Source organism: Ceratotherium simum, chromosome 4, assembly GCF_057802395.1.
Source record: "Ceratotherium simum simum isolate JZ-2026a chromosome 4, ASM5780239v1, whole genome shotgun sequence".
In the NCBI taxonomy this organism is placed as follows: Eukaryota; Metazoa; Chordata; class Mammalia; order Perissodactyla; family Rhinocerotidae; genus Ceratotherium; species Ceratotherium simum.
This window is the reverse complement of record NC_141903.1, coordinates 25888558-25915889: the sequence shown is the minus strand read 5'-3', so window position 1 is coordinate 25915889 and position 27332 is coordinate 25888558. Positions and strand designations below refer to the sequence as shown.

Below are 27332 nucleotides of genomic sequence, written 5' to 3'. Positions count from 1 at the left end.
AGGGAACATGGGGTTCATTATACTGTTCTTTCTTTTTTTGTATGTTTAAAGTCTCCATAATACAAACTTTCAAAAAAATACTGCTCAACAATAAGGCAGCTGCTTTAGGAGGTAGCACTATTGCAGGGGTACCGTGGGAGGAATCCTCATGGGGCGAGGTCTGACCTGGGCGGCCTCTGAGGCCCTTCCACGAGCTTCTGTGAGTCTGACTTAGACTTTTCTGGGGCTAGGAAGAAAGAAAAGAGACAGTTTCCTAGTTCTCTCTCTCTCTTCATGAGAATAAGGGGAAATTCAGGGGTGCCAGGATGTTTTGGGGAAGCCTTTAGGAGGGAAGCGAGCAGCTTTGCCCTGAGCTGCTTCAGCCCCAGATTCCAGCAAGTGCTTTGTGCCTCTGCAGCCAAGGAAGGAAGGTGGCCTCAGCCTCCTGGGGCTGGGTCTGAGCTGAGACTTTGAAGCTGCAAACTGTGGGAGGAGAGTGGGTCACGGAGGGTCCTGGGTGGGGACGTAGGGGAGTAAGGGGGGTTCCCACATAAGCTGGCCCCAGGGTGCAAGGAGGGATTTGGCACCTGGAGAGATGCAGAGTAAAGAAAGGACCAAAGCAGGTCTGCCCCGGGAGGGGCTGCATGGGGCAGACATGCCCCGTATGTAAGGAATCCAGCATTCCCCAAGACTGTGATGGGGACGCTGCCTCAGGCGCTGTCTCACCTGTGCGGGGATCCAGGCGGAACCTCCCCTGCTCGTTCCCGCTGACCACGCGGTAGCCTGTCTTCTCAGTGCCCGGGCGAGTGAGGGTGGCCACCTGCAGCACCTCCGTGCCAAGCTGGGCATCCTCAGGCACCTGCACGCTGTGCTCGGTGTTCAGGAACAGGGGCAGGTAGTCATCGAGGCCCACCACGGACATGGTGACGGTGCCCAGAGTGGACAGCGGTATTGGGGTCCCCAGGTCAGAGGCACGGACGGTGAGCTCCAGGGCTGCCTGCGGCCTGACCTGCAGCGGCTTCTCCAGCCGGATCACACCCGTGGTGGCCTCGATGGAAAAGTGGCCTTCTGCAGAGTCCGTCAGAGAGTAAACCACCTGGGCATTGGTGCCTGTGGAGGAGACCGAGGGCGTGATTCCTACTGAGGGACCCTCCTCTGGCCCTGCCTGCAGCAAATCTTCCAGCCAGAGGAGGGCCGGGTGGTGGTGGTGGAGGGGGCTCCAGTAAAGGCTAACAGGCTCAGGCTGTGTTAGGATTGAGAGTCTCCACACAGAGGTTCTTGCCTGGGGGGGTTCAAGGCCTCGTAGAAAGGTTCTTGGGGGCAGGGCATCTGCAAACCTATAAAATTATCTGAAAATGTTTATATGCTGGTTAGAGTCCAATGTCAGCTTACACGGTGAAAATTGTGCAAGATGAAAACCACCCATCATTAGTTCCCTGGTTGTGATAGAATAATTCCGTATTTTGATTGTGGTGGTGGTAACATGAATCCACACATGGGATAATATTGCACAGAACTATACACACAAAACACATGTGCACGCTCACATTCAAACAAATGCATATAAAAACTGGTAAAATCTGAATAGGGCTTGTACAGTTACCAGTAATGTCCCAATGCCAGTTTCCTGGCTTTGATCTCACACTACAGCTATCTAAGATGCTGCCGTTGGGGGAAGCTGGGTGAAGGGTGCAGGGGCCTCTCAATTCTATTTTTGTAACTTCCTATGAGTCTATAATTATGTCAAAATTAAGGTCAAAGAAAAATATTCGTGGAAAGTTCTTAGTAAATCAAAACAGACAGTGTTTCTCCCTCTTTGGCTCAGATTCTATTATTTCCTTTGGTTGTGTACCAGATGAAGCAGTTGGCTTGTGTAGGAGCCACTGTATATGAAGAACACCAACATTTGAGACTCACCCAGTGAGTCTCACGTCTCACACATGAGTGGGGACATACACTCCTTTGGTGGAATGGTGGCAGGAACTGCCTATAAGAATGGCTGAATTTACATAAATTAAATGTGCATACCATGCAATTCTCCCATATATGCATTTTTCTGGAGGGACCATAATTTTTCTGGAGAGAGGGAACAGCTGGTCAGGCCACATTTGGAATATTTGGGTGGAATTTGGTTTAGAATAATAAGTTTTGAAGGGTTAGTAGTAAATTGGTGCAAGGCCAGAGGATGTGTCCTAGAAGAGGGGTGGGACTGGAAACACGTGATTGAAGAAACTAGGGCTCCTCCACACAGAAAGGGAAGCTTGGGGTCGGAGCAGATAGTCACCACCTCCCAGTCTCGGAAGGGCTGTCAAGGGCGAGGGTCTAGGAGATCTGTGGGGATGCAGAGGCTAGGACTAGGACTGATGGGTTAGCTCCAAATGGCTAGCACTTGACAATTCTCTGAGGTTCCATGGAAGGAAGGGGCTGCCTAGGAAGTAGGGAGCTTCCTGTCCCTGGAGGTGAGCAAGCACTGGCTAATTGAGCATTTGCAGGGCCTTGTAGCCATTAGATGCCTTTGCACTGACTATTTACCCTTCCTAGAACCCCTGCATCCCTCCAAAATCTCTCACCTCCTTTAGTGCCAAGCTGAAACTCACTTCTTCTAGGAAATCTTAAATTTACTCTACTGGCATCAAACAAAGCAAGGGGATTTGATCCCACTTTTATCATCATCATTGTCAGATCCTATGTTCATCTAGGTACTTTGACCCTGAGGGCATTTTTTACACCTCAATTATGAAATTTGACTCAAGAAAATTGTATGTGTACACACATATATGCACACACACACATATATACATGTCATATATATATATACAAAACCACAATAAAACATTTCATGATGGCAGAAGCTATATCTGGTACAATATGGAACAAATACTCCGGGATGAATCCAATTTGCCTTGTAAATTTTAAAAGGAAAGGAATTAACCCTAATGAAAATAATGTCACTAAAATTAAAATGTAAAATATTGAAAATGATTCCACTTCATTGTATGGAAAATTGATCAAGGAATTTAATAGGCTTAATGGAGTTTGTGCCAAAAATTCCTTTCTTGTGGCAAATTAATCAGAGTTGAATAATTCCGATTGGTGTATTTCAGATTAAATGTTTGGATTCAAAATACCTTTGAGGTTAAATGGCAGGATTGAAAGGGCTCCAGGTCTAAGTGGCAGTGAGAAACAATGAGGCTGAAATGCCCCATACCAGCCTCAAACATTGCCAAAATTTTTTGTCACATAGCATTAGGTACGCAGTTTGTGGACAAATATTTTCCCCTTGTAAGTGTCCGTAGCCTCAGCGAGGAGGTACAGTCCTTACCAGTCCCAGAGCAACACCCAGAGAGCCAAACCCTCGCCCAAGGGGACCCCGTGAGGAAATGCCTCCAGAAGGTCCTTCTTCTTCTCACCTTGGTCGGGATCCCTGGCCAATACCACGGCCACCGGGGTCTTAACTGTGGTGTTGTCGAAGACAGCCACTGCACAGTGGCTGGGGAAGAACCGGGGGGCGTTGTCATTCACGTCCTCCACGTGGAGGGTCACATCTGCCTGGCACGATTGGCCGCCTCCATCCGTTGCCTTGGCAACAAGGCTGTACACATCCTTCCTCTCTCGGTCTAGGGCTGTGAGTGTGGTCAGCTCTCCTGGCCAGAAAAATGACAGCAGGTGAGCTTTCTCTGGGGGACATTACACCAGGATGTGCCTTCTAGATGTCTCTGCAAGACAACCCCAGCCACGCAGAGTTTTGCCGCAGAGAAAAAGGGTCAGTTCTGTGTAGATATGGCTAGGAAAGAAGCTCAGCCTGTATCCCTCCACACCCTTTCACCTCTCTAATTCTCCCAAACACACTCCACCACCACAGCGCCAATTTAAGATCCACACCAACAAGCTACAAAGAGGCATAACACTTTTAAAGGGCAATTAGGCAATTTCTAACAACATAAAATGTGTTTATCTTTTGGCCCACAATTTTACTTCCAAGAATATATCCTATAGAATAATTAACCCAAGGATAAAAATATATGTGTAAAGATATTCTCTGCAGCATTATTTATAATAACAACATACTGAAAACATCCTATATGTCTTTCAAAAGGGGACCGATTAAATATATTATGATTTAGCCATACAGTAAAATACTGTGCAACCAAAAAAGGATTATGATAGAGCTTTATGTACTGCTTTGCTAATATCTCCAAGATATTGCTATATGAAAAAAAGCAAGTCACAAAATAATGTTCTATATAGAGATTTTGGACATGCATGGAAAACCAATCTGATAGAATATACACCAAGAGTGCTTATCTTTCAGGGAGGGGCTGGTTATTATGCTGACTTTCCATTTCTGCGTAATACACAACTTCATTGTTTGAGTTTTTGTACAATGAGCATGTATTATTTCCATATTCAGACAAACCACCTAGTTTTTTTTGTTTTTTTATTAAGACCCCCACTGATCACCCTGCAGCTGAGCAAACAGCAGCAGACTGAGATTAGGTAACCTACCTGGGGTGACTCAGCATGCCCATGCGGGGTCAGGAAGGATAACGTTGTCTCCTGTCTATCCAGACAGCTTCCTGGGACACCACTCTCACCTGCCATCTCCCTGCTCAGGAATCTCCGAGGCATTCTGTGAGCTACTGGTTCCAAGACAAGTGCTGGCAGCTGGCCTCTGTGACCTGGGCCGTCTGTGCTGCCCATCCCCACCCAGTCCACTACAGCAGCAGGCAGGGATCCCACCTCTGCGGGGCTGCTCTTCCAAAGGAAGCAGACCCCACCCTGTCTTCTCCACAAGACTCTTACAGCCCAACCTCTCCCAGGTATTCATGGTCTACCCTGCAGGGCTCTCTGCTTTGTCCCCTAATGAATAATAATGACAATGGCAACCACATCTAAGGATCTCTTATTTTGCGCCAGACCTGGGCTAGACTTCTATATACTTGATCTGCTGGGATCCTTACAATAATACTGAGGTTTTATCCCCAGTCTGCAGCATATGCATCTTGAGATCATGACATTGACCTTGACGCTCACCTGCCTAAAGCCCCTATGTCTCTAAAGGTAGGATTTGGGACCCCCTGCCCTGAGGGCCTCATTCTTTGTCCTCTCTCCTCCCCTTCTGTGCACCAGTGTCTGGCCCTCCATCAGGGCCTCAGATGTGTGTGCTCTTTCCCAAAACACAGGCCTTGTATGAATTCTCCTTCTACCTTGACTGTCCATTGCTACCACTCCCTTACCCCCTGACTAACTCCTTTATGTCCTCAAGTCTCACATACAATGACATTTCTTTAAAGTTTTATTTCATCTCTCTTCCAAGCCTAAGTCAAGTTCTCCTATCAAACTTCCCCTTAGCACCCTGCATTTTTTCTTAACTCAGCACATTTCAAACCACTGATTCAATGGCTGCCTTTCCACTAGATTGTAAAGACCCAGATCTTGTCTTAGTCTGTTGATTATGTCCCCAGCATCTAGTGGAATGCTTGGCACACACTGCCAAAATATGTTTGCTGAGTGAATGGATGGATGAAGAAGTGAATTCCTGTTTCTTCTCCAAGGAGCCTACCATCGCACTGGGCTCTTGGTATTCAGTAGATAAGTTCTTGAATTGATCCTGCAGTTCAGGAAACCCACCTGTATGAGGATCCAGCTTAAATTCATCTGCTCCAGGACCATGCAGAGAATATATGATCTGAGCATTGGTATCAGAGTCTAAGTCTGTTGCAGAAACTTTCAAAATGAAGTGTCCTGGAGACACATCTTCACTGACTTTGCCAGTGTAGAGAAGCTGGGGAGAGAAGACAAAGAAAAGGGAGGTTGTGGGAGATATACTTAGATCCAGAGAGAGGCAGAGTGACAGAGGGAGGGAGATAGAAGAAGAGCGAGAGATTAGAGAGCAGAGGTGGAAAGAAAAAGAGAGAGAGAAGCAGAGAGAGGGAGGGAAGGGAACAGAAAGATGGAGAATAAGATGAAACCTGCAAGGAAAATGGAGATTAAATACAAGGAGAAGGATGACAAGAGAAGCAGTCAGAAAAGACAGAGAATGAGAGAGAGCTTCCACCATTTGAAAGCCCACACTCAGGGGTAGAAGGACTTGCTGCAACCTACGCCACAGGGGCCCTTTGAGGCTTCTGGATGGGGCTGATGAGATGCGCTTGATAAGAGGCATTCTGGAAGGTGTCAGGTCAAGCCACTCACTCCAGTCCAGGCATCCCTGGTCTCTGTGGTGAGGCCATGCTGTCAGGCTCACCCCCATATCCACACCCCTAGGACAAATGTTTGGCTATTTGAGTCAGGTCTGGACCCCAATGGCCCCCAGAGCCTGCTCCACCCTGCGTCCTCTGCAGGGAGCTTCATGGCATGGCAGGGGATGTGGCACAGGGGAGAGGCTAGAGCTGCCTGAGAACCCAATGTTCCCACAGCTGCTGGCTCTGGGCACAGCCTCTAAGCAAACTAGTCCTCTGAACTGCAGTGTGTGGGTGAGCATGGATCTCTGTTAGTGCTCTGTGCGGAGGTTTGGTGCTTGGGTGGGCTGTATGAAGATGGCCCCCAGGCCTCTCTTCCCTGGCTCTAGCCATGCTGTTGACCACTTTCTGGAAGGCCAGGGTGAGCTTGGTCCCAGCCTCTCCCAGCATGGGGAGGATGCAGGCTGGTTGAAGGATGGCTGGGAGAAAAGAGGAAGAAGGTGTGGCCACAATTCTCCCCAAAAAGGCTGCCCTCTGAGACCACCCAAAAGGTGGTCATCTTGGAGCCTGCAAAGATATTTCCCATGCACCCTGATAACCCAAGCTCTCTTTTTCTGCTATACTTTTCTGTGGTTGGAGTGTAGAAGACAGAGGAAGAAAAGGGGATGGGATATGTGTATTTTTGTGTGTTCCAAGGTATGTGTCCATATGTATGTATGTGTGTGCAAATTAGTTGAAGTGTGCATATATGCAAATACATATGTGACTATTTTTGTGTGAGTTATATATGTATATTTGCATGTATGGATGGATATACACATGGATGAATGTTGTGGATATGTAGGTATATGCTTATGTGTATATATGTATAGGTATTTGCATGTATATATAGAGTTGTAGATGATCTTTTGTGTATGTGTATATGGGTGAGTATGCATAAGTTTGCATTTATGTATATATACTGAATGGCTGGATTTTATGGAAATTTGAATTATGCTAATTTGAGATGTTATAAAATTAAAATCTTAGTAGTTTAAGTTTATCTGCAAACCTTGAAATAAAGCAAATCCCCTCAATGTTAAAAATTGTTTACTGTGTTTAAAAAGTGTACGTTTAAAAGCAAAGCTACACGACAATGATTGTCGATTTATGCCCTCTAAGAACACAGCTCCTCTCCCAACACACACACACACACACACACACACACATATACACACACACAAACTGCTCAACATTTGTTCCCATGGGATATTTAGGGTTGAATTATATGATATCCTTAGGAAATGAATCCTTGCCTAAGGATACCCCTTATCAAAAATGTAACTGTCTGCACGTTTGTGTACATGGATAACCTGGAGGAAGGTCTCTGTGTTGGTCTGTATTACCCACGCAGATGGGGGGATATGCATATGTGGGCATGGGGGGCAGTGCGGGGTGTCTCTGGGCGCAGGTGTCTTTGGATGTATTTGATAATAATGAGCCATGCTAACAAGCTGAGCATGGAGGGAGTTTCCCACTGGGCATAGCTGACTGTGTTTGGAGAAATTAGAAGTTATGTTACTTCTGGATATATTTTGCAGAGAAGTGGACCTTTGTGGGGAGTGTAGAGGGAGAGGTATGGACCATGGGTCCTAAAGAGCTTGGTGACATCCCTAAGTGGGGGCCAAGGAATGCCCTAGAATGATCCCTGCCTAGGGCACTAGTCTGAGGCCGGCTGGGGAGAAGCAAGGGCAGGCATGGTCAATGATGGCCAGCCCCAGAGATGGTCCCCTGAGTCCTTCTCCTTCCTCTTGCCCTTCACGCCAGCTTCATTGCCTCCACTCCCACCCCACCCCTCAGCAGTCTTTCACCTGTGAGCACTGCGGGCTATTATCATTGATGTCCAGGACAAAGATCTCCACGAGGACCGACACCTGGAACTTGCCATCGGAAGCTGTGATTCTGAGTAAGTACTTGGCCATGTGCTCGCGGTCCAGCGTCTTTCTGGAGAAAATCCTCCACTCATCTCCAAATTGGCTGATGCCAAATTGGCCCAGGGGGTCTCCCTCTAAAAAGATGGAACAGAGTTTCCAGAAGCCGAGCAATAGGAATGAACCAGACTTTGTGCCATAGGTGGCTGCCCACCTGACATGTTTTTTAGGATTGCTGGGAAAGGCAAAATTTTCCTCCCTTAACTAGGGACCCACAGTTCTACACTGAGTCACTTATTCGGTGTTATGAAGCCTCTTCCGAATTCAAAGGCCTCGTGTTAAATGGAATTATCACTGTGAGAAGCACCACTCCAAAATATGTGGCTGAGGGGCAGGTTTCTTAATTTTTGTGCTTTGGAGGGCATTGGGGGAAGTTAAAGGGAAGCAAATTTCAATTCTATACGAGAACCTTCTAGTATCTAGTATCTGTTCAATAGTGGAAGATAGGAAGTACAACACTAAACTCTATGCAGTTTTATTTTACAACTCAGGACATAGACTAAGTGGAGGTTCAGGTGGGTCACTAGGCTTGCTTCTGAGTCATCTTTCCTTGACATCAACCACTGATAGGGGAGATGGATTCCTGAGATTCTAAAATTCCAGAGTTCCAAGATTCAGCGATTCCAAGAGTTAACAATATATTGACATTTATTATTCTACTATTCAGAGATTTTAAGACTTTTGTGTTTTTAAGAGTCTGATACTGTAAGATGATAAAATTCTATTTCCCTAAGACTCCATAGTTCAAACAGCTCTGATCCAGGATCTGTCTCCAGGAGTCTGTGATTCTTGGTTGGAACTTCAGGCTCATTAACTCTCCACCAGACAGCTGTGATAGCACAAAGGGCCATGTCTATGGGAATGGGATGACATGGCACCTGGGAGAGGGGGGACACTGAGAAGTAAAGAAACTCTTTTGGCCACGGGTTGGCTGGTTCAGCCACTGGGCAGGGATTGGGGTAATTAAAGTTTGCAATAGGTATCCACTGAAGAAAGCAGCTTGTAGGGTGTAGTTTTAATCCCAGCCCTGAAACAAGCTTGCACTGTGACCTTGGTTGAGTTTCTCTCCTTATCTGGGCTTTGGTTCTCCCATGTGTGAAATGAGGGAATCAGGCTGGAATTGTATCTAAGGAAGTGTTTTCACTCCAACACTTAGATCCCGTGGTTGACTAAGAAGCCTTTCTAGTCTCCACCTCTTGCTCTAGGCAGAATACTACTCTACAAGGGCAGTCACCTGACAGTTTTCATGGATCACACAACTGTTGATGCGTCCTCCATCTCCCAGAAGCTGACTGAGAACAGTTACAGTATCTCCCTTATATTCTATCTACTCCACCTAAAGTAATGAGAGATCCTCTTTGCAAAGCATTTTCCAATTTATAGGGGGCTTTTTCAAGTTATATCTTAGCAGCATCCCCGGGAGGTGAATGAGGATGGGCATGCCAAGTCTATAGATGGAGTAGTTGAGGTCCTGGGAGGTAAAGTGATTTACCTAAGGTCACACTGCTAATAAGTGGCAGAGCCATGACTTAAACCCATGTCTTAGGGTACCTCTTACTGGACTTTTTCCAATGCCCCCAGTGCCTCCATTCCAAGATGTATCCTTACCTGTGATATAGCAGGTGACCTGTCTATTCTGCTCAGAGATATCAGCATCCAAGGTTTTAAGAGTGGCCACAGGTTCACCAGGTTCACTGTTCTCAATCACAGATCCTCTGTAGTCTTCGGAAGCAAATTGGGGAGCATTGTCGTTCTCATCTGTAATGGAGACTTCAACCAGGACCTGAGAAGACAGCTGGATGGTCCGGCCATGATCATAGGCCACCACATAAAAGCGGTAGGTCTGGCGGGTTTCACAGTCAAGTTCCTGGAGTGTGGTGATCCAGCCGGTCTCACTGTCAATGGCAAAGAGCTCATGGATATTGCTACCAGGGTCCACTGGCAGCCTGTAACTCACCTGGCCATCATTCCCAGTGTCCTGGTCATTGGCAGTCACTTGAATGACTGTAGTCCCCGCTGGCATATTCTCAGTGAGGACAGCCTTATACGGATCAGCCTCAAATATAGGCCTATTGTCATTGACATCTTTCACTTGGATGTTGACAGAGACTAAGGAAACCAAGTAAGTGTCATTATGGGGGCAATGCGCCATCAAATCAATCTGGTACCATTTGGTGGACTCATAGTCCATGGCCTTCCTCACCTTTAGAACTCCTGTGTTTTGGTCCAAGGAGAAGACGCCGTCCTTGTTGCTCTCTGGTGTAGTGCCCTGCACTAGACTATAGATGATTGGATCTTGAGCTGCCACTGCTTTAACCGAACCAATTTCAGATCCCTCTGGAAGGTCTTCAGATGCAGAGAAAGTATACAGAGGTTCAGAAAATTTGGGCAAGGATACTTCATTAGGAACCACCTGAAGTCGTAACGACACCAGAGAGTTCCAGTGAGGAGGGCCCCCATCTTGTGCTTTGATTTTTAAGTCAAAGGCCCGATTTTCCAATCCCACTAGGCTATCTTTCACCTTGACAACACCAGTGGTTGGGTTGATTTCAATGACCTCTTCATCCAAGTCCTCCATCGAGTCCACTGAGTAGGTGACATCGGCATTCCGACCTTCATCTGCGTCATAGGCCAGCACCTGGATAACTGGGGAGTCTTTACTGACATTGGATTGAATGGACACTGTGTACTCAGATGCTTTGAACTGTGGGGGGTTGTCATTTTCATCTGTGAGGATGATCTTTACAGTGCAGAAGGCCACTCGTCCCCCTCCATCCTGAGCCATGACCTTAATAGCAATGACTCTTTCTGTTGAATTTTCCCGATCCAGTTTCTGCAGAGTGGTGATCTGGCCACTGGGGTTTATGGAGAACTTCTCACCTGCTAGTTTATTGATGATGGTATAATCTACAGTGCCATAGGGACCACTATCTTTGTCTATGGCTATCAACTCAATCACCTTGGTTCCCACCTTTGCATTCTCTGCTAATTCTGCCTCATAAACATGCTGCGGGAACTCTGGGCTGTACTTGTTGGCATTTGTCGTGTTGATATACACAGGCACAGTTGCTCGGAAGACTCCATCAGAAGCACCTACCCTCAAATTGTAAGAAGATTCCAGGTGCTTTTTGCACAGGTTGAACATAGAAATTATTCCCGATGAACTGTTAATGGAGAAGTGGCGGTCCTGATTGCCAGAAAGAATCAGGTACTCCAGGTGGGAGGTGTCCCTGCTGTCAGGGTCAAGAGCTTGGACTTTGAGAACCAGGTGTCCACAGGTTGCTAGCTCACTGACATTGGCTTCATATTGAGGTTGCCTGAACTCTGGGGGGTTGTCATTGATGTCAGACACATTGACAACCACAAGGGTCTCACCAGTGAGCGGGGGGTCTCCTCTATCCATGGCCCTGACCTTCACATGAAAGTGTTGTTGGGCTTCATAATCCAGCTCTTGAACTGTGGACATCTCCCCTGTGCTTCTGTTGATCTGGAAGAATCTGGAAACATCCGAGCCATCCTCTACTATCTGATATGAGACATCACGGTTCTGCCCCGAGTCCTGGTCAGAAGCCAACAGCTGGATGACAGGAGTCTGAGCAGGCAAGCCTTCTGAGATTGAAGTGGTGTAGACCGATTGGGAGAAAGTGGGAGGATTATCATTGATGTCCTCCACCAGGACTTCCACTGTGGCTTCAGAAAATGACCCCAGAGCTGTGTCTGTGGCTCTGACTGTGAATGTATGTTTGGTCTTAGACTCATAGTCCAAAGGGCCTGTTACTGTTAGGACACCAGTCTTAAAGTCAGTGGTGAACAGCCTCAAGGGCTCTTCCTCCACAATGTTGTAGATGAGCCGGAGTCCCTCTGGACTCCGGGCCTGGGTGTGGAGAATTGGGGTATAGAGTGTGATATTTTCAGGCACTCTGACTTTGTAGTAAGGGCTCTGAAACAGTGGGTTGGATTTATTTCTCACGATGACGATTACTTCTTCCTCAGTCTGGAGGGATGGGGTTCCTCCATCCCGAGCAATGACTTTGAGGTGATACTTGTTTAAAGCTTGATAATCAAAGGGTTTCTTCAGTGATATGTCCCCAAGATAGGGGTCAATTCGAAAATATGTGTAATCTTCTGCAAATGCATATGTGACAGCACCATTTACCCCCAAGTCCTGGTCAGTGGCAGATACCTGAAAGAGGACATCCCCCGGCTCTGTGCCATCTTGGATGATTGTGTAATAGGGCAGATGCTTAAATTCAGGGCGATTGTCATTGGTATCCTCAACAAAGACTCTGACCAGAGCCTGAGCCACCCGCTGAGGGGTCCGATTGTCCCTCAATTCCACTGCCACCTCATGAATGTCCTGCTGTTCTCGGTCAAACGCCACACCTCGTGTCTGCAACACGCCTGCTGACTTGATCATGTGAAACATATCTGTGCCATTCAAGAGGAAGTAGGAAAGGGTGTCATTCAAATGACTGCCCTGGACACCAAAAATCACCAGTGCCTTTCTGTCCTGCAAATTCTCCTTCACTGTTGCCCTGTAGACATCTTGGTCAAACTGTAAGCTTGTGTTAAGGGCTTGTGTTAAAAAAATTTTTACTAGTGCAGTATCTTGATACAGGCCGTCAGAAGCCCTGATGATGAGCTCCCGATTGAGTCCCAGGAAAGCAGGATTCAACACAGATATGCGGCCAGCAATGGGATGGATGGCAACAGCTTCATCAGCATTGCCAGTTTTGATGCTGTAATTGACTTCTGAGTCGTCATCGCTGGCCCACACTGTGAGGAGCTCCATACCCGGATGGATGGGTGCCACTAATGCTACTTCATATGTCTGGTCTGAGAACCTGGGAGGAGAGTCATTTACATTTCTGACATTGATGATGACCTGAGCAGGGCGGGGTGCAAATAAGATGGGGCTTCCTTGGTCATGGACATAGATGCTGAATTGGAAAGAGGGCATGCTCTCGTAATCCATCTTTAATATGATGGTTAGGGTTCCCATGCTGGGGTCAATTTTGAAAAACTTCAAAGCTTCTGGATCCAAAATTTTATAGACCAACAAGGAATTAGCTTCGTTGTCACTGTCAGAGGCACGAATCACAACGGGGTTGTTGTTTTCATCCACGATCATGCTGTTCAATGGAGCTGCTTCACTAATTTGGCCCACGAAAGTCAACTTTAAGAACATGGGAGCATTGTCATTTTCATCAATGATGTAAATAAGAACTATGACATCAGTAAAGGCACCCGCCATATTGCTGCCTCGGATCTTCAGCTGGTAAGATGAGATTTTCTCATGGTCCAAGTTCTTCTGGGTGGAAATGAGGCCAGAATATGAGTTCATGGAAAATACGCCATCCTTGTTTCCCTCTCTTAACTCAAAGGTAACTTCTGAGGAGCTTCTGGCTGAGACAAGAAGGATTGGGGAACCAATGGGGATTGATTCAGGGATCTCTACAAAGTACTCGGCTTTTGAAAAGATGGGGGCGCTGCTATCTGAGGGGTAGACATGAATGATCACTGTAGCCAGGTCATGCCACTGTGGGGAGCCTTGATCTTCTGCCTTCACTGTCAGAGTATACCGGGCATGATTTGCTTGGCCAAGTTTCTGGGCTAGAGTGATGATGCCTAGTAGGGCATCAATGTTGAAGAAACCCTCGCTGTTCCCTAAAACAAAAGACAAGACAAACTGAAGTTTACCAAACCCTCAAGAGGTACCAACTAGGCTTTCCAGATCAATAAAGAGGCTATCACACAAAACCTGGACAGGGCAAAATCCACATCCCGTGCCTCCCTCGATTTAGTTATGATATAGTGTATAGGGTAGATATATACTTTATAAAATTCCTCATATGGTGCACACAGCAGATGCTGCATAAGTGGCAGCTTTCATTATCACTAAGTCTTTGGGTCACAAACCAAAGCTGTAAACCAAAGGTGCACTACGTCTTTGAAGCAAAGAAAGGAGACTTATACTTTGTAGGAAAAGCACACTCCACCTTGTATTTCAGTAGTGCCTTTTATAGGAAAAGCTTCAGTTACATTATACAGAATTTTTAATCATTCTTTACATAAATTTTAATAGCTTTGTTTATACACTTGATAGATGAGAACTATAAATATGGAGACATAAATTATCAAGACTGACAGAGACTTTAAAAACCACATTGTCTACTCCCCATATAGTCTATGGTGGGAAAGTCCTTGTCAGGTGTGGGGAGTGAGTGGTAAGGAGTCAAGCAGGGAGGGACTGGAGAGACCACCCAGATGTTGAGGCTCCTCATCGAACAACCTTTCCCCCACACTGGGGTTTCCTAAACTTCAGGCATTCTCACATTGCCTTTACAATGTTTTCTACATCCAGCCACTACCTATACTATTTTATACTATTATTTAATGAGTATTTTCCTTTAAATTGATTCCTTTTTTAAATTTAAACTATTTTTGTGTGTGTGTGAGGAAGACCGGCCCTGAGCTGACAGCTGCCAATCCTCCTCTTTTTGCTGAGGAAGACTGGCCGTGGGCTAACATCCGTGCCCATCTTCCTCCACTTTATATGGGACGCCGCCACAGCATGGCTTGCCAATCAGTGCGTCGGTGCGCGCCCAGGATCCGAACCGGCGAACCCCGGGCCACCGCAGCGGAGCGCGTACACTTAACCGCTTGCGCCACCAGGCCGGCCCCTAATTTAAACTATTTTTTTTTTTAAAGATTTTATTTATGTATTTATTTTCCCCCCAAAGCCCCAGTAGATAGTTGTATGTCATAGCTGCACATCCTTCTAGTTGCTGTATGTGGGACGCGGCCTCAGCATGGCCGGAGAAGCGGTGTGTGCCCGGGATCCGAACCCGAGCCGCCAGCAGTGGAGCGCGCACGCTTAACCACTAAGCCACGGGGCCGGCCCTAAACTATTTTTAACAGGCAACTTTGTATCGCTACTTTAAAAAGAAAACCATTATTGCTTGCCATAAATCAGAGGTTACCATAAAAACAAGTCAATGGAACAATAGCTTATTAAAATCTAGATAAAATCTACTGCTTGCTAAATGGTCTGAGCCTCAGAGCTACCCTCTTTCTTTGGTAAAAATGAAGAGCAGCGCGTGTTAGAGAAAAATTAAAAACATTCTAGAACCAATGGAAGCTTTGTCCTTGACTAATCAGGGACTCCAAATGAGAATCAAAAAGGGAGTACTTTCTCCACATCCAACTACCTATTTTTCTTTGTAGTCCTTTTTGAATTTAATGTCTGTTTTGATAAATGCATAAGAACATTTCAGATTTAAGTTTTGAGGAAAGCTATAGTTATATGATATTGCATGGTTCACAAAAAATAATGTTGAAAACTAATTATATTTCCCTAAAAAGTAGTTTCTCAAAGTTATCGCGGTTTTTAAAGTCTGACCTTACTTGGACAGCAAAAATGCTTTCTCTTTCTTTCTTTTTTTTATTGTGGTAAGAACAGATAATATGAGATCTACTCTCTTAAGAAACTGTTAAGGGTACAGTACAGTATTATTAACTATGAGCACAAGTTGTACACCAGAACTCTAGAACTTATTCATCTTGCATAGCTGACACTTTTCCAGTTTTATTGAGATATAATTGACATACGACATTGTATTAGTTTAAGGTGTACAATATAAGGATTTGATATATGTATGTATTGCAAAATGATCAGCATGATAAGTTTAGTTAACATCCATCACCTCACACAGTTACAAATGTGTTTTTTTCTTGTGATGAGATGATTACCTATTTAATGCCAGGACTGAGTAACACCTGAATAATTTTGCTCACCACCAGGAGGATGAGTCTTCCACTTGGGGACGTAGTGCTCTTCTCTATTATTATTCCATCTATCACACGGGTGCATATTTTATTATTTCAATGGCAAAGCAAATAGCTAGGCTTCATCACAGACATTCCATCTGAGTCTACCACTCATGGGAGCCATTCTCTAGCTGACTAGTGAGGTGATTTCCCAATTTGCTTTTGTGATACAAATCCTAAGTTCAGTCAAAGGACATGGTTTTGATGAGTAGACAGCAGCTTAACAGTAGTTCCATTAAAAGTAGCCAAGTAAACTATCTAAATGTAATTATAATTTCTTGTGTTATACTACTGAGAGAAAAAAAGCAGGGCCCAAAATTGCATATTCATTTTTATCTTAGTATTGCAAAAATATGCATAGAAAAAGATAAGAGGGAAATACACAAAACTATTTTCTCTGGGTGATGGAAACTGTGGCTGAGTGTTATTTTCCTCTTTATATATTCCTGTTTTTTCCATGTTTAAAAAATGAGCATGTGTTACTTGTATCATCAGAAGAAATTTATTTATTTAAATAAATAAATTTTATTTAAAAATTTATTTAAAAACTATTTAAAAACTAAAAATTTATTTAAAAAGTTATTTAAAAACTAACCTCAAGTTACCTGTAAAATAAAATTAGTACCTCCATCAATGGGGTTGTCAGTGAGATAAAATGAGAAAAAAGATGTGATTATACTTCATAAATCACAAAAAGTAAGCAATTAATGTGTTATAATTTGTATTCTTCTTCTTCAAGGATGAATAGACTTCTGCCATATGGCAAAGTATAAGAACTTCTCTTTCTTCCAAAAAAGAAAATGTAAAAAGCTCTGACTTCCTGAAATTGTATAATTTCAAGGAATTTAAATTGTATACTGACAAGCAATAAATGAACATGATGCTCTATGGACAGAGAAGACAGAGAGCAAGTCATGCTCATCTTTGTCCCTCCGCAGCATCTAGCTCTATGAAGTATTAATTATTATTAAAGATAACAACTATTATTAAATACTATTAATTATGAATTATCAAACATTACAAGTTATGATTAATAATTAGTTGGATACTGGATATTATCATTTTTGTTAAATTAATTTACTTATAATTAACACTTATCAATGATAGAATAACCCCTGGCATTTGTATAATATTTTACAGTTTACAACATGTATTAACATACATTTTCTCTTTTAATCTTTACAAACACTTTCTGGCACAGGTAATATTCTCACTTTTGAGATAAATAAAACCATATAATAGATATGAAATCATGGTGTGGCCTTAGCAGAAAATGAAAATTACTCCCAAAACTATGCCATATACCTTACAAAGTATTTATAGGTCCCTTCTATTGTACAGGTACAAAGATATTACATTTTTAAATGTTGCATGTATTTCATAAGCCTCCTTTATGTGTATGGTCATTGGTGGGTTTATATAATATTTATGTAAATTCTCCCATAACTTGAGTAGTCCCTTAATTAGTCCCTTAATTATTGTTCTTACTATCTTTGGAAGTGCATTAACTTAGGTCATTATAGTCCCAGAGAATGCTCTAGAATGGTAATTTGCCAAAGCTTAGAGAGCTTGACACGGATTAACCTGCAAATTTATGCCTCTGTTTTTTTCTCTCATTGTCGAAGCCCCTTCCTCCATGCTCTGGACTCATGGCCAGGCCTCTCACCTTTGAGGAGGGAATAGCGGACCTCAGCGTTGGCTCCTCTGTCGTCATCCATGGCTCGGACCTGGAGCAGCTCTGTGCCGGGGGCTGTGGTGTCGGCCACACTCGTCTCATAGTGGAGCTGGGTGAAGTGGGGTGGGTGCAGGTTTCCATCCTCCACGAGAATGGACACCCACACAAAGTTCCTCTTGATGGGCATCTCCTGGTCTCGGACCTATGGGCCCAAAGGGGTAATGTGGTGAGCAGCAGATGGAATGGGAGGAGGCAGGGTTAGATTAAGGTCAATGAAATAGAATGCCAATGAAAAATATACCCAATTGTAATTCTCTGTATTCCTTTAAATTTTGCTCTCATTTATGCTTTTTTCTTTTTAAATAAATTTATCAATTAGTGATTATTAGGCTTAGCTATTTTCCTGGATAATTCCACTTTAGGAGAAAGGCAGAAATAAGCAGAGAAGCAGCACTTTCCAAATTAGATCTCAGAGAATATTAGGTCTTCAAGATGTTAACATGTTATGCACAGAAAAAAAAAAATTCTATAATCAAGTAAATTTAGAGAGCATTGAATTAAATGAAGCTAAAGTTTTCTTTGGTGCAGGACTTCTCAGAGCCTTTAATATATATATATGTATTTAATGTGCCTAGAGGATGATACACTAACACATAAGAACTCTGAACCTTGAGTCAGGAAGGCTGGACTCTGATTCTGGTTCCACCATAAACAACCATATGAAGGTGAGCAAGTCTCTCTTCCTCTGTGGGCCTCAGGTGCAAGATAAGAGAACTGGGTGGGATCAGGGCTGGGACCAGGGTGAGGCAAGTGAGGCACGTAGGGCATGCATTTAAGGAGGCACTCACTCTCAGGGTCATAAAAGAGCAGGCACACGACCCTGAGTGTAAATCCTCCTTAGATTTTGTGCCCTACGTACCTCGCCTGCCTCACCCTAGAGCTTGCTCTGGGCGGGATGGTGTCTGGGATCTTCCCAGCTCTGACACTGTGTGAATCCATGTTGTGGTCATGCAGTCATGGAGCAGGGAAAGAACTGTTGGGGGATATTTGGAGTGAGTCCAGAGAGAGCCAAGGCTGCAGGAGTTTCCTTGGCAGCTGTCACATCTCTTTCTTCACTCCCAGGCATCCCTTATGGAAGGTGCCTCCAGCAGACTGTGAAGTGTCACAACTCATCTCATGGATTATCATTATGAGCATTAGGACACCTGGCTCATCAGGGGAAAGGGAACCTTCAGCATGCCTCCAAGCTCATCCACCCCCTCACATCCGCATGTAAGCACATCCTTATCCGATTTTTCAGTTTACTCACCATAACTGTCAGTGTATGCTGGGAGGGCCCTGAGCCCAGGTCCAATTTCCCCACAGTTACCAAGACACCACTGCTTGGGTCCAGCTGGAAGAGGCTGGCACTTCCTGGGTCTAGGCTGCCATGTACGGTGTAGATGAGGCCCTTGCCCTTGTCTTGATCCGTGGCCTGGACGCGGAGGAGCTCAACCCCAGGCAGTGTGTCCTGGGGAACTCTGACCTCATAATGAGCCTCCAGAAACTGGGGCCGATGGTGGTTAACATTGGCGATCACGAAGATGTAGACCTAGGGAGGAGAGTGAGACAGAAGGGAGACTGTCAGCTCTGGGGGTCAGGGACCTTGTCTGTCTTTTGGCCACAGATCACCTGCCTAGAACAGCAGTCATTTGATAAATGTTTGTTGAATGAATGATAGAGTTTAAAAATCACAAGGCTTTCAGATAGCATGCAGTCTAGTGGTTTTCAAAAACAAAATTTTCTTTCAAGGGCCTTTTCTTCAAAATTGAAACTTTTTTGTGAAATTCCCATATATGAAACAGATAAAACTCTGGCTGAAACCGGAGCAGAAATCCAGAGCCCCACTTAACATCATTCCTCCTACCTATGGTGGCCCCTGTCACACTTTATCTTTAGTTGAAAACCACCCACTTAGACCAATCCCCTCATTTCACAGAGATCCTCAATGGGAACAGGAATTCTCCCAAGATCACAGAAGTGGAGAGTGTATCAGATAAGACTGGAATGCAGAACCTCAACTCCAAATTCAGTGTTCTTTGAGGTACATCACCTTCACAGAAAGCCTTCTGTAGCCTTCCCCCAACCAAGGAGGCCTCCCATCTCCTATCAACTCAGGAGTCCCCAGCAAGTTCTCTAACCTGGGTGGCAATGGCTTGGGACCCATCGGTCACCTCCACAGTCAAGTTATAGCTCGACCTCCTCCTTGTATCGAGAGGCTTGGCAATGACGATGCTGCCCGTGGTCTTCTCAATGTCAAACTCCATGTCCTTGTCCCCACCTGGAGTGGGAGTGGGCAAAGCACACACAACCTCAGTCATTTAGGCAGTAATAGCACAACACGGGGTTTGGCTGGCAGACTTTGAGAAGGTGGAAATAGATTCTGTCAAGTTATTGTCAAATTATTATCAAGATCCAAGTGATGATACAGAAAAAGGTCAGCTTCTAAGGACTGACGAGTCCCAGAGGAAGACCAAAATTTGCCATAGAAAGTGTTCTGCTCCTAGGATTGAAACATACAGGAGTAATGGAGCTCTGCTTCACAGTTTACAGGTAATTTGCAAATCTAAAGGTGCCTACACTCAGGGAAAAGTGAAATCAGACTCTGTTCAACAAGAGGGAATTGATTTAATAAACTACAACTATCCAAAATATAGAATCAGCATGCAGCTGTTTAACTGTTCACTAAATTGAAATCTGTTTAGTGACATGGAAATATTTTCATGACATATTTAAAAAGGTTATAAAACAATATTTTGGCATAACCCTAAGCATGTGTGTGTGTGTGTGTGTGTGTGTGTGTGTGTGTCTAAAGAAAGATGACTAGAAGGTAACATATCAAAATTGTAATGGTGAATTATCTTCTGATTGGTGGGAGTTTAGGTGATTTTAATTTCTTCTCTGCATTCATTTGTGTTTTCTAAATTCTATAGAATACATGTATTACTTTTGTACAAAAGAAAAAGAAGCCAAACAATTAGAAAGAGCAGCAAATCAGAACTGGAAGTGCATCCAGGAGGTTAAAAACTTGGGACAGGTGCGTATATAATCTCTGAGCCAGGCTGGGAAACTCTGTGAGACTCCATGGTTCACGTGGTATTGAAACTCTTAGGTTCAAGACTCTTAACCTGGAATCCCTGGCTGGGTTTCAGAGAATCTATAAAACCCCTAAATTTGTATGCAAATTGTGTGTGTGGGTGTGTGTGGGTGTGTGTGTGTGCACGTGTGTACATCTTTCTAGGAAGGGGGCCTAAGTATTCATCAGATTCCCAAAGGGGTCGGGACCAGTCCCCCTCCCCCCAAAGATGTTTTAACTAAATCTTGGTTTAGAGACAGAAAGGAATTTCAGAGAAGGCCATGAGAGCTTGGACCCAGGTGTCTCCTACAATGGGAATGGACCCTTTCCCCTGATCTTGAGGATGGAACCTGGGACCAGAACATTAAGCGTGGCCCCAGTGTGCAGCTGGCCTCAGGCTCACAGTCAACAAGTCAGCTCTACACTGATTTTTACACTGAGGCAGAAAAGGAAACACAAAACATGTGCCTTCTCCTCCGGGTCTCCCTGGACCACCATCTTTGGTCTCCCTGGTGCTTGGCAATTGAGGCATTGTCCATCTCTGGCTGGGGTTGCCAGTGAGACCATGGAGGTTCCACCTGAGATCATAGCTGGTGTGGAAGGAAAGCTTGGCAGAAGTGGTGCTCCTACTACCCACTGCCCCTGAGAACCAGGGAAGAGGTGATCACCACTCATGGCCAAAAAGGGGCTGCCAGGGAGCGTGACTAGGAGAGGCTCAGAAGGATTGTACCACAAGGACTAAGGCTGGTCTGTAAGGATGGGAGGGCTGCCACACCTGAGATGCTGAACCAGAAGAGGCCGGGTCGGCCCTCGACACTGATGACTCCCACCATATGGTTCACGGGGTCTGTCTCCATGACTGTAAATCTATAGTGGAGCTCGTCAAAGGCCAGCAGGATGGAGGAGGGCCGGGGCTGGGGGATCCACTCGATGTGTAGCCGGACGCTGGCGGAGAGTGGTGGCTGCCCGTTGTCTGTTGCCTTGATCTGAAAAGAGGCCAAAACTGAAATTGAGGCCTCGTCTTCAGGGTTGGGGCCTAAAAACAAAAAGACCAAGGTGGCTAGGCCAAGAGACAGAACACCCTGTGACTGACCAATCCGGTCTCTTGTCCACTGGTCCATTCATTAGACACACAGTTGAGGGCTTACTGTAAACAGGCACCATGCTAGTTGCTGCAGGCACAGTGGCGGACAAAACATATAACCCACGCTCAAGAACCTCATGGGTGGTGAGAAAATAAAACATAATAGCATAAAGCCACTACTAACTGAAGGCTCACTGTGAGCTGGTTCCTAAACCGGACTTTACATTCATGGGCCTCTACCCCTCCCAACAACCATAAACACAATAAACTAGAATTTATTGAGCTCTCACTATTATCATGCCCTGCTCTAAGAGCAATATGTACAATAACTGGTTTAATCCTCATGCCAGCCCTGAGAGAGGTGCCATTATCATCTCCCATTTATAGGAGCAAATGGGGGCTCACATGGTGAATTCACCTGCCTGGGACTGTCTGCCTGTCCGGCAATGAGGCTGGGGTTGAATTCAGGCTGTCTGACGTGGAGCCCAGGCCCTAGCCACTTGCTGTATTGGCTTCCTACAAGGAAAATGTTCTTAGCCCCATTTTATAGATAAAACAAAGGCTCAAAGGGGTTAAGTGATTTGTCCAAGGCCCCACAGGTGTAACATGGCAGAGCCGGGATAGGAATCCAGGCTTACCTTGATTCCAAAGCTCCTGCCACCCTCACCAAAATCCTTCTCTCTAATAGAGTGGATTTCCCAGGCAAGGACCTTATTGTCCTCAAAGAGAAAGGACCAGAATTCTGATCCTTTGGCTAAAGTCGGGGTTCCCAGTTTCTCTGGCAGAAAGCCAGGGAAGGGAGTACTGTCTTGATCATGCCTGATGGCTGTCTCCCTCCTCCTGTATCCTCAAAGAAAATCCCTAACCAGTTATGCCACTCCCCCCTCTGCGGCCGCCACCCACCCCTCACCGTTAGGATGTTGTACACTCCAGCTGTGAAGGTGCTGCTGGATGACACCACACCCGTGACTGGGTCGATACTGAAGCCCTCCTCATCACTCTCCTCGATACTGTAGGTGACCCTGCCATTGAGCCCCTCATCCAAGTCTGAAGCCACCAGCCTATACACAGGCCGAGGGGTCACTGGGTTCAGCCTCTCCGGAAGGCGGACATTGAAGAGCTTGTGGGAGAACACAGGGGGGTTGTCGTTGACGTCCAAGATGCGTACCACCACCCTGGAGGTGGACCTGAGGGAGGGCTCCCCATTGTCCAGCACAGTCACCTGGGGACAGAATCTGGTGTGAGTTGCCAAATGCAAAGCAGTGACTATGGCTCACCACCCACCGCAACCCCATCTCTACCCCTGCCTTCAACAGCCTGGAAATATGAGTCCGTCTGTTCTTTGGTATATGCTCGTGATTTTTATTATCATAACCTCACCTACTTGGAACCCAGCTCTCCAGTAACCTCGCCCACAGGAAAGCAAACAAGAACAGAGAAAGAAACCAGAAAGAACAGGAAGAAGACAAAGTCACAGAGGCTCCGGAATAAAGCTGATGGTCTTTACTCAGGACGCCCGTGGGCCATTTCTCAGAGACCATTAACTTTCTATTTGCTCGTAATTCTCGTAAGCTTTGTTCTCTGGTTTTCTTAAGCTACTGGAGGTTAGAAAAAACAAATGAGAAGATGTTTATGAAGGAATGGGTGCTACCTTTTGAGTCAGACATGTGCCCTGAGGCATGAAGTGAAACCCAGAGTGAGAGAAAAGGCACTAAAACAACTTCAGAATCGGGGGCTATGTCACGTAGGGGCAACTCATCCCAGGCGTCCACAGCCCCAAGGGCGTCGTACGAGGTAGGACATTTCCACTAAATGGTTCTGAATTTTTTAAATATTTTGCTATTTAAAGATAAGAACCTCTACAGAACTGTGGAGAATGTTTCAGTCCCTAGAAGGCCGTTTAGCTGCTGCTTACTAATAACACCTGTTTCCTACAAAGGGAATGTGCAGAGGCTGGGAGCATAGAAGGCAAAATTTATTTCAGTTCTGCTGAGGAATTTGTGTCCCTCCCACCTGATGTCTTTAAGACTAGAAGAGATGCCTGTTCATCAGTTATGGGTAGCTCAAGAAGGGGCATAACCAGATTCCTTCTGATTCAATCCCCTCTAGGTCAAGACCAATGCCTCTCATTGGAATGGGCACCAGGGATGCTTGTGGGATTTTAGAGACATCCTAGAAAGAGCACAGATCTAGAAGACAAAGGTCTGGGTTTTCAGCGTGGCTCTGCTACTGACCTAGTGTTTGAACTTGGGTGACTCTCTCTCTCTGGACTGTGGGGATGGGCTAGAAAGCAGACTTAGTAATTACATAGCACATGTGTACAGCTCCCTCTTCCTGCACTCACTGCAGGCATTACTAATCAACCAGTGTTTCCTGCCCAGCCTGGACATGGTTTCAGATTCCTTCCCTTCATAGTGCTAAAGAGCCAGTGAAGACCCTGAGAGTCTACACCGCCAACCACAGCAAGGCTCAGCTTAAGCAGCAACTCTTCCCTGAGCCCAGCACCCTCCTCGACCATAGTGCTTGGAGACATGCATGTGACCCCCAAGGCCTGGCCCAGCTCCAGCCTTGGCCTCCTTCAGGAAGTTTTGGAATCCAGGTTCACCACCATTACTCACCTCCAGGATGTGTTCATCCTTGTTCTCTCGGTCCAGCTGCCGGGCGGTGGAGAGGAGACCTGGGAGAGAGACGGTAGGAGGCAGAGCTGAGCAGAGGGCTCCCAGGGCCACTCTACTGGGCGTGAGTTCAAGGATTACATTCAAATCCTACTTCAGAATTCGGGTCTTTGGAGAACAAGAACATTACAGGGAAATAGAACTCTGGAGAAAGAGAGGGGGAAGCAAGGAAGGGGAATGCACAGCAGAGATGGTGGTATCAACAGAGGCCCTACCTGTGTCCTGCTTTCACCATTAGGAGGGGTGTCGTACACAGTACATTGTTAAGTAAATAAAGGCAGCTTGTCAGGAGTTATAACAGAGATCACAGTCATTGTATTCAGCTCACAAGAAATCACAAAGTGGTAGCTTTATTTTTTTTTTTTGTGAGGAAGATCGGCCCTGAGCTAACATCCATGCCAATCCTCCTCTTTTTGCTGAGGACGACCAGCCCTGGGCTAACATCTATTGCCAATCCTCCTCCTCTTTTTTCTCCCCAAAGACCCAGTAGATAGTTGTATGTCATAGCTGCACATCCTTCGAGTTGCTGTATGTGGGACGCGGCCTCAGCATGGCCGGAGAAGCGGTGCGTTGGTGCGCGCCCAGGATCCGAACCCGGGCCGCCAGTAGCAGAGCGCGCACACTTAACCACTAAGCCACGGGGCCGCACACTTAACCACTAAGCCACGGGGCCGGCCCCCAACAAAGAGGCAGCTTTTTACTCCTTTGTTATTAGTATATCATTCACCTGAGTTCTAGTACTGGCCCTTCCCATGACCAGCGGGCACAGATGAGCCAGCGGAGGACTCCTCTCTCAGCTCATCTGTACACTGAGGAAGGTGGACTTGAGGAGCTGGAAGTCTAGTTTTAATTTTCGGAGGCACTATGGCCGTAAATTGAGGGCATAAAGGAAAGGAGGTGCCAGTTCTCTGCAAGCATCAGGAAGGTCAAGGTCGCTAGGCCCAGAGGGCATTTGAGCCCATAGACCGAGAGGTCACAGCTGGGGAGGGATGGTCTCTTTTAAAGGAAAGCAGAGCTATTGGTAGGGGCCAGTGGGTCATCTGAAAACTTTCAATAAATGTCTTGATCTTGTTTAGGCAATTAAATGATGGAGTAATGGAATGAAGCCTGGGGATGGGGGCTCCGTGAGGGGAAAGGGGACTCAGCGCCGGGGTGGAGGTTCCAGTGCTGGAAATGGGAGTGTGATGTGAGGAGCGGCCTGTCAGGGGCACTCTCTTGCCTTGGGCAGTAAAACTGTCACCTCGACTTTTTCTTCCCTAACTGAAGGCAGCCAGTCAGAGGGATCAGAGACGGCTCCTGGAAAGCCCCACAGCCAGAGGCCCTTCCAGTCAGAGAAGGAAGACATTCCTCTAGGACAGTGTGAATATTGTCCCAGGTCACCCCACCTAGGTCGTCTCCAAGCAGAAGGGCCTGACAGGGAAGGGCCTGGGATCTGGGTGCCCCCCTAGAAGAGTGCAGGGATGAGAGGGCCTGGGCAGGGCAGCCTTCCTTCTGGCTCAGTCCTGGCCCTCCTCCCTGCTCCTTCTCTCGCTTCATCCCCCCGTCTCCCTGTCTCTCTTCTCTCTCTGTTTATCCCTCACCATCCTCCCTCTCTCTTCTTTGCCGGGTCCTCCTCTCTCCCTCCCCCCTCTTGATTCTCTGATTCTCAGACACTCTTTCTCTGTCCTTCTGGTTTTTCTTTTCTCTCACCCCTGCCTCCCTCCACCTTCTAAGGGCCAGTGTCCCTGAAATTGCAGCCTTGGCTTCCTGGACCACTGTCCCTGCTATCAGTCTCATCCCCCTCTGTGAGGCGGGTGTCAGGATTCCCAGGGAGTGCCCGTGTAGAATGGGGACCTGGCAGAGCCACCCCACGGGGCTGCGTGAGGGTCCACTGAGGACCCATCCTGGCCTGAGGTGGGCACTCAGCCGATTCAGCTCTTATCATTTCCCCCATCACCCCATCTCAGCCCCTACCCCCTCCTTCCCCTCCTTCCTCCAATAATTTCCCAACTGCTGTTGATGCCACTTCCAATGGATTCCAGATCCTTCTACTCCTTTCATCCTGACCCACCACAGTCTAGGTCTTATCCAACTACCGTCCCAGCTTCCTGTGCCTCTCCTGCCTCCCTCAGGATCTAACAGCCGACACTCATTGAGCTCTTACCTGTCCAGGCGTTCTTCTAAGCTCTTTATACATCTCTATTAACTCATTTAACCTTCACAACCACCCAGCAGGTAGCTGTTGTTATCTCCATTTCACTGGTGAGAAAACTCAGGCGTAGAGCAGTTAAGTAACTTTCTCAAGATCTTACAGTTAAGTGGTGGACATGGGATACGCCTTGAGAAAATTCACCTATGTACTCCATCTTCAATAAGACCTGGGGGGGGGCTGGCCCCGTGGTGTAGCGGGGCTGCTGGTGGCCTGGGTTCGGATCCCAGGCACGCACCGATGCACCGCGTATCTGGCCATGATGAGGCCGCGTCCCATGCAAAGTGGAGGAAAAGGGGCACAGATGTTAGACCAGGGCCAGTCTTCCTCAGCAAAAACAGGAGGATTGGCATGGTTGTTAGCTCAGGGCTGATCTTCCTCACAAAAAAAAAAAAAAAAAAACAGAAAAAAAAATAATAATAAGACCTGGGTCTTCTTCCTTCCTGGCTATTGCTCCTATTGCCATCCTTGCCCCGGTGCCCGCCCAGACTGCTGCCTGTCAAAATCCTCCCCATCCTTCAGCTCAGCACGACTGCCCCTGACCCACCACGCTGAGCAGCTGCCTCTCTGGGCAGCCACGGCACCACATCTACAGATATTCTACAATGTTGTGCTCCTTCTCACTGGTTCTATA

The 27332-nt window shown here is 46.2% G+C and overlaps 1 protein-coding gene across 1 annotated transcript in view; it reads right to left on the bottom strand.

Annotated features, from left to right (window-relative positions):
- Nucleotides 1-27332, bottom strand: part of FAT2 (FAT atypical cadherin 2) — an 80951-nt gene that overhangs the window by 24886 nt on the left and 28733 nt on the right. Inside the window, exons 4-14 of the mRNA XM_004428630.3 lie at nt 24454-24512; nt 22746-23057; nt 21527-21737; nt 19817-19956; nt 18946-19227; nt 17628-17838; nt 9740-13798; nt 8012-8208; nt 5611-5764; nt 3390-3623; nt 706-1089 (exon numbers count right to left, since the gene is read on the bottom strand). Coding sequence (XP_004428687.2) covers nt 706-1089; nt 3390-3623; nt 5611-5764; nt 8012-8208; nt 9740-13798; nt 17628-17838; nt 18946-19227; nt 19817-19956; nt 21527-21737; nt 22746-23057; nt 24454-24512 — 6243 coding nt within the window. The remainder of the gene's footprint in view (nt 1-705; nt 1090-3389; nt 3624-5610; nt 5765-8011; nt 8209-9739; nt 13799-17627; nt 17839-18945; nt 19228-19816; nt 19957-21526; nt 21738-22745; nt 23058-24453; nt 24513-27332) is intronic.